Raw genomic sequence first — 11,207 nt, 5'->3', positions numbered from 1 at the left:
CTGTATGTAATTATATCATATTAAAATTTTTGCCATGAAAGCGTGCTTCGCGGTCAATTGACAAAACAAAAGTAAATAAAAGTTACAATTTAAGTTAAATGGTTGCAAAAACGCGATTTCTAGTGCAGTTTATGTATATTACTTCTAGCGAACGATATACAGAACATGCCATATGATAATAATATAATTTTAATAGGCTAACTTTCATTGCGGACCCGCTATTTGCCTGACCTACCCACAGCAGTCTCTCTTCCTGCTGCAGATTACTCACAATCCATTTCATACAGCACATAATGAATATAAAATAAAAGTCGCTGAACCCATTTGTGCAGGACTTAACATTTAATATGTGAACTGATTAACCCTGTTACACTAGGTAGCTACTTTTAACATCTAAATGTTGCCGGTTTTGGTTAGTAGTAGTTACAACGTTCACATACTGTACTGTAATGACGTGACGAAAGGTCCATTGTTTACTTAAGCCCCGTTTCACACTGGCATCTTTTAGCCCCGTGTTTAGTCGATTTTCAGGGGATAACTCCGCAAACTCAGGGCTAACCCTGCTCCAGAGCAGGGCCAGCAAACCCTAGGCTAAAGTTGGGGTTATCCCACTTTGGAATGTGCCAGGATTGTGCCAGTGTGAAAGCTTTCTTAGCCTGGGGCTAACAGCTCCCTTAGCCTGGGGCTAAGAAGGTTCTAAGAATGCTCTTGCCCTGGGCTAAGTGCAGTGTGAAAAGCCTGTAAGGGAGCTCTGGAAAACTCTCCTACCCCACATCACAAGCACAAAGCCAATGTCTGACTTGTGTTGGCAATGTCAGAAAAATAATTACCGGGTATGAATTTTGTTTTATGTTCTGTTTAATGTCTTTGTTTCATTCCGTGCATTATATTATGCTTCTCGTGTTTTCTGCCTTGTAGGATAATAGAATCATATGCTGTTCTATCTCTAGGTATGCAGAAGTGCCAATCTTCCAGAGGCTGTGAAATGTGCCAAGGTGAAGAAACAAGAATTACATCTGCAGCTTGTGGCTTCTGAGAGGGCACTCTACAAGTCCATGGTTGCTGACAGCAAGGCTATCTGTAAAGAACAGGGACTGTCTTTGGGAGGCAGTATTCAACCAGCCAGCCGTGACATCAGGATCCACTATTCTTTTGATTTTGCACAGCAGGTTCACTTTCCATCAGATCCCCTTCAGCCAGGCCCTATGTACTTCCTGACTCCTAGGAAGTGTGGACTGTTTGGTGTGTGCTGTGAAGGCATACCACAGCAAGTCACATATCTTGTGGATGAAGGGATGGCAAGCAGCAAAGGCAGCAATGCAGTCATCAATTACTTACACCACTTCTTTGCTGACTTCGGCCTTGGGGAGACAAAGGTTGACCTGCACTGTGACAACTGCAGCGGCCAGAACAAGAACAAATTTGTGCTGTGGTACTGTGCTTGGCGCACACTGCACAAACTCCATCGCAATTTGGACCTTCATTTTCTAATAGCCGGACATACAAAGTTCAGTTGTGACTGGTGTTTTGGACTCATAAAGCAGCGCTTCAGGAAGACCCGTGTGAGCACACTGGCGGATATTGCTGAGGTTGTGAAGAACAGCACAATCTCGGGAGTAAACATCCCTCAGATGGTTGGTAAGGAGAATGGAACAGTGCTTGTTCCGAGTTACAAGTGGCAGGAGCATCTGACACCATATTTCAGACCACTGCCACACATCAAAAAGTACCAGCACTTCAGGTATGTTTTGCCAGTGTGTTACCGCTTTCCCATTATTTCCCGTTGTTTTGTTGTAATTCTGATCACCTCCTTGTTATTAACATTTTACTTATTCTCCTCTCACAGCATTGATGCAGACCACCCAGGTGTGGTTGTGGCCAAGGAGCATTTTAGAGGTGAGGAGATTAGATTCCAGCTGCTCCGGAATACCCATGTCCTTCCTCCAAGGGATGGACTACCTGTACAACCAACACCTGGACTAGATACTGCCAGACAGAGGTATCTGTTTGAGAAGATCAGAGACTTTTGTGATGACTCCGCCAAGGATACAACGTGTCCTCCACCACAACCACCACCAGGCAAAGCACAAACAGCATTGCGAATATAAATCTGTAATTTAGTGTTTCTGGATGTACTGTACTTTGTATTTTATGTCATGTATGTTGTGAAATTGTTTTAGCATTTCAATAAAAGTTTCTTATTCACAAATTCAGAGTATCATAGCTCTTCTTTCATGTACTAAACTCCATGTAGTCCTCCCAGGTAGTCCTCCAACTATTCAAATGCAAATGAACACCCACAATGAACAATGGCAAGGATTTTCCAACCATCAGCAGCCATTAGTCCTCCAGGCTTTCATAGTCAGTTGCATACTCGGATAGCTTGTCTGTCACAGCCGGGTAGGTGAGAATGACAGCAAAAGAGAAAAGGGCTGATTTCTCAGAAGTGTGGTTTGCAAAGTCATGATGTTCTATTGAGCATTACGGCCAAAATATTTGGTCAATCTTGGCAAGTGATGCTTCATTTTGTAGCTCTGAATCTGTAATTTATTATCTTGTGATAAAACAAAAATGGCAATTTTGCAAATGTGCCCCTAAATGTGCGATTAACAATTTAAAAACTACATACACATAAGTACCCACCAGCCACACCTTCAACCGCAGGGTTAGCCCAAATGCCTAATACACAGCCACTAATTTAAAGAAACTACCATAGGCGCTACTTACAATTTGAAAAAACTAAAGAGTTAAAAGACATCCACTAACCACACGGTCAAAGGTGGGCATAACTATCCCAGAAATGATACGACATTACCAGTATAAAAAGGTTACCACACAAAGGCCCCGTGTTCTTTAGGTACCCCAAATGTTACACTGCAATTTAAAGAAACTACACAGATCTAAACGCACGTGGACCAGCCACGCACGAATAATAGGCACAGCTAATTATCTTTCTTATCGTGGGAAAAGCAGTGGCAAACGAGTGGGCCACCTCCTTCATAGGATCTGTCTGGTGGGTTATTTTCCTTGTGCACTGGCCACTGCACTGAAACGACTGTCCTCCCAAATATCTCCCCTACGCTCTCCCTTGGGGAAGTAGTGCTTAACTTGCAGCGCTTATCAAGCTGCACCGTTCCGCACCCCGCAAGTTGATAAAATTAGCAATGCGGAGAATTAAGTCGTACACCACCTTGCCCAAAGCACTTCCATACAAACGTGAGCTGGCTGCTCTCGCGATATGCCCACTAACGCAACAACGCCAGTGTCACCTCTCGCTCCCCTCTTATTCTGCCCTGTTTCCCCCTGGGTCCTAAAACCAGGCCGGTTACACTATATTTCCCTGTAACTGATTGAGTGTCCCCACTTATGGTTAAAGGGTACAGATGCTTATAAGGGGACATAATTGCTAACAATCACAGCAAGGGAACAAAAAGTCTGAATGTTCAATTATGACCCTAATTTCCTCAGAGGTGATACAGAATATCTCCCCATTCATAAACCAGAATGACAAAAACTATCATTCTGTCCAAATAGATAGTAGAGATCAATGTGTAAGAGTTGTACCAATCTCATTTGTCAATTTAGCTGATAGCATGTATTTGTGAAGCTGTAAAGCTATGAAGCTGTCTTCATAAAAAATAAACTTATTACTCTCTTTAGCTAGCTACAATGATGCACTCTTCAGACTGGCTAGTTAACCACAAATTTTTGCAGCCATCTGCTCCAACACAGAACTGAACTTTGACCCCCCCCCCCCCATACTGAAGTCTGGACTATTCCAGCCATTCCTACTCCCAACATTAATCACGCACAAACTCACACAGATCTGCACAGTCACTTTACTTATATAACAGTCTACATCAGATGCTACAATCTGTTGTACTATGAACCACTCTGCACTTTCTTACACCATCCTGTGGAATTTATATTTGTATTTTTATGTTTCTAAACCTACTATGTGCCTTGATGCCCTTGCTGTAAATATTTGTAGCTTGTTCTGTCACAAATGTCACACATTTTTATTTACGTCTGTGTTATTGAGCCATTTGTGTTTATTGTATATCTGTGAAAATTCTTGTTCTTGTCTCTCAGTGTCACTGTGTTACATCTAACTGTTGTATTGTTACCGTGGGCCTAAGAGAAACACAATTTCAATCCTCTGTATGTCCTGTGCATATTGGAGAATTGACAATAAAGTTGACTTTGACTTGCAGTTGTATTACATTAATTTGTTAGCTAGCTGGCCCCACAACCAGCTCTTATTACTTTCACTTGTAAATTGCATTAGCTAGCTTGCAAATTAAAGTTAGCATTTCCAAACTAGTTAATATTATAAATTACTGTATCAAACGTAGCACAGGCTCAAGTGATAGTTAGCCAGTTACAGTGGTTACAGTGTGCTACCTACATCAGGTAGAGGCAGACATACAGTATCTTTGAATGGAACTATGATGAAATAATGCCTTTAGAATATGAACCTGGGGGTGGATGCATTGTGGCATGAGGAAGCATATTTACCAGGAACAGGGGCATAGAGGAGAAAGGCTAACAGTGCAGCAGGGACAAAATATATCAATATTGCACTGATCTCACATCGGTGCCAGGGGAGCTTTAAAAACCATAAAACCACCTTCAGTTACATTATTACGTTTAGATGTTGGGTAAGTGAATAAACATATATTACCTAATCTATATTATGACAAATGATTTTTCCCGACATCCAACAGCTGGAACACAGTTCTAGGGACCTCTTGTTTGCTATACCAGCTAGGTCAGGCCCTCCTTGACAGCCAGACTGAGATATATTAGATAATATTCACATACTTAACTCTGACATGCACAGACCACCGCAAATTGTGGACAGGATCATCACTTGCTCTCCATTTGTCCATTATTATCCCACCCAATCACAATCCAAGTAGCATGGCTTCATTGCTTATGGAATGTGCAGTTGCAAATAATGTGTCCCATTCAAAAGTGTCTGCGTACCTCTATTGACTGGTATGACAAATATAGTGCTAGCTATATTTAAGTACCTTGCTTGTGCATGTAACAAATGTAAACGATTAGAATTCACACAGTTTCAAGAGCAAGCTGTTGTTGGGTGTTCTCAGCTTTTTTTCAAAAATGTTTCATTGGTTGCGCCATTTCATTTGACACTATTTATTTTTATTTACAGCAATTGACTTTAGAATGCTCAAAGCTATTCACTGAATTCCAGTGAATGGCTGTTTCTATGATCTGTGTTTGATCAAGTTATCAGCTGAATTATTTTTGCTAAGAAATCATGAATACGTCTCTCAACAACTTGCTAGTGTTGACATGATACTTGGATACCTTGTTATCAAATATCAGTCAGATTTACCAGATGTTTTATTTAATGAAAATGCAAATTAAAATGAAAATGATGTCATGCTACCCTGTTGGCTAGAATTTTGCATTTTATTAAAAAGTCACTTTTATTAGTTGCAAGTGAGTTAGTTGAAGAAACCTCAAGCTGTTTCTGGCCCCATTCACTAGGTAAAAAGATTTGATTTTGTGCAGTCATAACAAGAGTTCCTTAAGCTAAGAAAGAGGAGAAAGTCCCAACAACAATACAGCAACTCTGTGTTGCGAGCTGTTGGTAACTGAAGTTCGAGGCAAACATGCATATGAGAACATAACCTTAGACACCATGGAAATATTGAAAGCAGAGTGGTAGCCAGAGTAATGACAAAGGCAGCGACATTATTGGGGACCAGAAGCTCAAGTGTATCATGAAGTCGTGGAGCCATTTACAGGAAAATCATGAGCTAAAGAATGAGCTAAAGGAATGTCTTTTTATTGTAAATCCTCAGAATAACCAAAGGACAGGTTGGCATACCAAAAACACAGAATTGTGCATTTCTGAGTGATGAACATAATTTGTAGATAGCATTAAGCAACAAGTTAAAGTGATGGCATATAACTAACTCAATCAAGAAAACCTTAAATTGAACATGTGAATCACCTGCTGCTTTTGACTGCTTGGCCTTTGCTCATACGTCATCTCAGTTTAGAGCACGGTTGCCACCAACCGTGCTGTCAGACCTGGCACACAAGTGCCAAGTGGGGCTGTGAAACCTATGGTTGCAAGCAGACCAGAACCATACGAAAAACACAAAAGCCACAATCAAATAAAATGCAGGGTGAAAATAAATATCACTCTTTCCTGGCAGTGTGGCTGGGGGCTTCACAAACTGCCAATGGACTCGATCCCTTTCAAGATGTCGTAGAGCTCCTTTGGCAAGATGACGTAGCTCTCCTCCAAGGAGGGGTCCCAGCGCTCCACCTGAAACCCCCGCACAGCCTTCATCCTCTCCAGCTGCTGCTCCTGCCGCCGGCATCGCTGCTGCATGGTCTTCAGCTTCTTGCGCAGCTTCTCCACCTGCTCCTCCAGCTGCTGGATGCGCTTCTTCTGCTGCACCGTGTCCTCCACCGTGTAGTTGTGGTCACAGGAGATGGACATGCTGGAGAGGAGGGCCGGGTGCAGCACCATCTCCACCATGTTCTGGTGCTGCTGAGGCTGCTGAGCCTCCATCTGATCTGCACTGGGGAGGGAGAGCGCCGATGGGAAGGCCACCTCCTGGAGCTCCAGGTCTTCAGACCTTTCCTTCTATTAAACAAAACAACTGATTTATCAGTTACTCTTTCATATTTACGCAGATGATCTTTCAGTAACTTTGTATTACGAATTACCCACATATGGCTAAAATATACTCATACCCAGTACACACAGTTTACACAGCACAGTTTGTTCATGGGGAGTATGTCGATTCCAGGTGTCGTCTACAATATTGGTATTTGCTTTGCTCAATTAACGGTAAAGAATTTAACTAGCGGAACAATTCATACCATGAATCCCTTTCTCTTAATCGTATCTTGTGGTAGCATATTTTTTTCTTTATGTCATGAAATTGGCCAGCTATTTCATTTTCATGAGTATTTTAAATGGAGAACCTAGTAAAGAAGTCTTACTGTGATCAAAATGCCTTGCTTGCAGACACAGTGAATGAAGAGTAAATCTACCCATATGGCCAAATTCAACAACTTTCTGAATAGTTTGTTCTCTAGTCTTTGTTGTGCTGCAAGCTCAAAACGTACGCAGTATACAGTAATAAAAAGGTGATTTACATCTAAATTGAGCTGTCCTATAAGTTAATTTCTATAATGTGACACAATGTGAAAAAGAACGCCACCACATAAGATACAATGATGACACAAGAAAGGGAATTACCTACCAATGGGTATGGACTGTGGAGTAAACTGGGAGGCTGCCATTTAAGATGAACAAAAAGCATGTTGAGAGCTATGATCAATTTTAAGATAACATTTCTGGCACATGCACATTCTAACAGCCTTTTAAGATCAACTGCAGAAACCTTTTTCGGTCGAATTTTTGGTTATGAATATTATTAAGCTCAGAGCATGATGGAGTGACTATGATGGAAGAGTGGAAATACAGTGTCTGTGCGGAGCTACTGGGACAGTGTCTGACTATGGCCACAGCTCAACACTATAGCAGGAGAGAGACTGACGCCCTTGGCTGTGTTAGAATCACACATGGTTACACAGCCACACACAAGTCCAATGGATAAAAGGAACCATGGGACAGCACCCTTCACTAAACAAGAGGCCAAAACCTGATTTGGCTTATTGGTTGCATTTTGCAACCTCCTTAACTTACTCATAAAGTGACCTTACAACAAAGATTTCATAGAGAGGTTGATATGCATACGAAAATACCTGATATTTGAATGCCTGTGCTGCACAAAACATGAAACTAGGCTATTTAAGAAGAGTGTGGTTACACTGTTGTGTATGTTATCCTAATGCTCTTCTTGAAAATTGAAAATCACACCAGTGACGTTATCAGCCAGACCGTAACTAGTTACAAAGGGAGGTGCGATCCACTCCCGTCACATGCTCTGGTGGAGGTATAGAAATGAGGTTTGCACCTCCTTAGTCGCCACAGCCACACGTGCATTGTGCCACTTTACCTCTTCGTCGAATCTGCTGAAGAGGGAAGGGACCGCATTCTCCTTCAGCACTCGGTTGTTGCACTCCTGTTTGAAACAGTCTTTCGTGAAGTGCTGGGAACATATATTGCTATACTTTGTGGGTTTGAAGTTGTTCCGTTTCATTGCTGCAACCCATTTTCTGCATATGTCTGGACGGGCAAGTGGGAACCTGGGGAAAGACAATTTGCATGAGAGTAAACTGCAAATACTTATTATTTCGTGTGTTATGTCTATGTTATTTTTGATACACAGAGCAAAGTTGCATTGTTCATTAATAATGAACTGTAGTGCATAAAACACAAGGATCACACTTCTTCACACCCCTCACTTAGTATTTTAAAGCATTTTTAACCATTCCTACAGAAATGTACTGGTTCCTTCAGACCATTTGGTTTGTGAACTTCTTTCGAAGCACAAATGTTCTGAGCATTGAGCTCTGGAGAATAAAATGACCGATTGCTCAGTGCTCAGTTAACCATTTCTTTGTAGATTTGGAGAAATGCTTTCTATTATTGCCATGCTGGAATGTCAATTTTTAGCCATGCGTGAGGCAATTGGCAGAGCGAACCAGGTTTTTGGCCAAATTGTCCTGGTATGTGTTGGAATATGTTACTCTATCTTAACAAGGGCTCCAGTGTCTGTATTTCTCGAAAAACATCAACAAAAAAATCAAAAGACCCCCCATATATTTCATAGCAAGCATTGCTTTTTTATCCCTCCCAAGAGCTTCACTTTTTTAAGGTCAAACATAATGCTGATGAAACACAATTGCTTCAGCATGTTATGCTTCCAACTGTCAACCAGATGCATTTGGCCACATTCAAAATGTCTCTTTCTGTAGTTCGATTAGAGGACACTGTATACATATGTATAAACTTTGCTATTTGCCTAACAACTTCGTTTTCTACTGCAAACCACCAAACACGGTAGCTTTTTTCCTTAGATGCGTTTCATTGCTAATTCGAAATGGTTATCTAGCCAAATTATTCACATCTCGAGAGTCAAACGGGTGTTACTTTCCCATTTAGCTATGCTATTCAACCGGACGACTCTTTTCTGATGAGAAGACAACGCATAAATTCAAGTTTGAGTAATGTAAGTTAACTAAAGTTCGATCATTGTGCGCTGAAGTGTAGTGAAGTTCGCCGTTCGTATTCGTGGGATGCGCTGTGGTAGAGCATGTTACCGCTACAAAAAATACTCAGTCATCCAGTTAAACTTCCTTTGCACAAATAACTCTGGCAAAATTGCAGGTACTTCTCAAGCTAGCTAGACAGATGTCGACCGCACTGCTGTCACGCAAGGCAGATTTCAACGAGACAGACTAAGGCAGGTATGTAGTTAGCTAGTCTACAGTACAGTAACGTTAGCTCACTTCGATAGCTGTGCTAGTTAGTTACCATACAAACCAAAGAGCTAAGTAAAATACCGAGAAATAAACTTACAAGATCACGCATGCAATCCATCAGAGAGCTAGCTCGACTCTCTATCTTTTAAGAAAATACTAACAACTATGGATAAACCCAAATATCATCCAAGGATGCGGCGATCTAGTTACATTTATTAACGTTATCATTGAGGGCATTTCTGGTTAATCAGTGTAACAGCTGCATTTCATAGGGCTAGCTAGACAGCTATCTACACTTCCCGAATAGCTACCGTGCTACCTAGCCCACTGACCAAGTTCTGGTTGGCTAGCGAGGTAAATGCTACAATCCAACTTACTTGTGGAAAGAAATGTTTTTGTCTTTATGATATCTGTTTCTACACCCGTATGCAGAGCACGACTGCACCATCGTTGGATTAAATTACGATCAAAGTTAGCCGAAATGAGTAGCTACAATGTCGACGGCTAATTGCCTAACTGTTCGCTATCTCCTTTTGGTATCTTTAATGCTACATCTCCACTTAGAAAGTATTCCTGTCCAGTTTCCAAAATGGCTGCGACGGCTTCATTATTGCGCATGTGACATATTTTCATGATTCCAATTGGCTAGTAATGACGGAAAGGAGGTCTTATGACTTCGTCACCTGCTTGTAATCATAAAGGACGCTGTGAGTGAGAACTTACACGTGTGGGGTAAGAATACGTAACATTAAGGGTTGTAAAGTGGCTTATGTTGTATTGTGTTCTATCTGGGAATGTGTTCGCAAGCTTCAGCTCCATGTCTTCAGTCTCTAAACAACAACAACTCCGACACTTTATATATTCGGTATTCGTTGTGCCGGGCCAGGTGACATTCAAATTATGGCATTAACGAGCGGGTTTTCTCAATTCATTTGGCACATACTCCCCAAAAAAGGTCAATATTCTTAAAACCAGTTAACACAGCCGTCTAAACATAACTTCCATACAAATTCAACTGCAGGATTAAGTATTGTTTACATTTCGAATATCGAATGGACCTTTTTAAAAATCGTATATCTGCATCAAAACTATTAGCCTAAAACATGTCACTTGTTGAGGAAATCATATATTCACCTGGGCTGTATCTAAACAGGAATACTAATAGTCAATGTTTTTCAGAATGTTCAGTAGTCCCTTTCACTGAATTTGTGTGTGTGTGTGTGTTTTTGTATGTGTGATGATTTAGGCTCATATTTATATCAAACATCTCATTTAATCACATTTATGGAAATTGTACATTATAAAATGCACTTGTTTGTGTGTTGCTTTATGCAAGTTTGTTGATTTCAGGAAGCCTGTGTAATAAGTGACATTTTTATGTTTGTTGACCATACAGTCAGAATATAAAAAGATATTGATGATTCACACATGAAATCACAAAATTGCTCCCCAGTGGTGGAACGAACTCCCTGTCCCGCTACGGACAGCTCCTTCACCCCATTCCTTCAGACGGGGCCTGAAGACACACCTCTTCAGACTCTACCTGGACTGACCCAGCACAAAATTGGTGCCCCCCTCCCCCCAATCAGTGCTGTTGTAAATTGCTGTGCTTTTTGAATTGTTTCTTGTTGCCGCCTTTACCCTGACACTCATTGCACTGTTTGAAGTTGTTGAAGTTTGCTGTTTGAAGGTGTATCGTATTAGTTGCCGTATACACTGTAGTTGTACAAATCTGACAGTACTGTGTCCTCAAACAGACCTTGCTCTCAGCTGAGAACTGTCTCATTGTGGAACTGTACACATCCTGTCCCCGTACTGTC

The 11,207-nt window shown here is 41.2% G+C and overlaps 1 protein-coding gene across 1 annotated transcript; it reads right to left on the bottom strand.

The window, feature by feature from the left end:
* Positions 1 to 5,877: 5,877 nt before the first annotated feature.
* On the bottom strand, positions 5,878 to 9,955 carry LOC118777118 (THAP domain-containing protein 1-like). Its single transcript, XM_036527855.1, has 3 exons — positions 9,765 to 9,955; positions 8,019 to 8,208; positions 5,878 to 6,634 (listed from the first exon to the last, which is right to left on the bottom strand). The coding sequence occupies exons 1-3, from the start codon at positions 9,833 to 9,835 to the stop codon at positions 6,212 to 6,214; spliced, it is 684 nt and encodes a 227-aa protein (XP_036383748.1). The 5' UTR covers positions 9,836 to 9,955; the 3' UTR covers positions 5,878 to 6,211.
* Positions 9,956 to 11,207: the final 1,252 nt, after the last annotated feature.

This window comes from Megalops cyprinoides, chromosome 4, assembly GCF_013368585.1.
Source record: "Megalops cyprinoides isolate fMegCyp1 chromosome 4, fMegCyp1.pri, whole genome shotgun sequence".
NCBI lineage: Eukaryota > Metazoa > Chordata > Actinopteri > Elopiformes > Megalopidae > Megalops > Megalops cyprinoides.
Note: the sequence above shows the minus strand (reverse complement) of the source record. Positions and strands in the feature narration are given on the sequence as shown.

Bases quoted from the DNA above. Each gene is read 5' to 3' on its own strand.
- LOC118777118 (XM_036527855.1), bottom strand. From the start codon at position 9,835: ATGGTGCAGTCGTGCTCTGCATACGGGTGTAGAAACAGATATCATAAA. The intron at 8,209-9,764 runs GTAAGTTGGATT...GTCTTTCCCCAG, and splicing joins AAAAACATTTCTTTCCACAA to GTTCCCACTTGCCCGTCCAG. The intron at 6,635-8,018 runs GTAAAGTGGCAC...TTTGTTTAATAG, and splicing joins TCAGCAGATTCGACGAAGAG to AAGGAAAGGTCTGAAGACCT.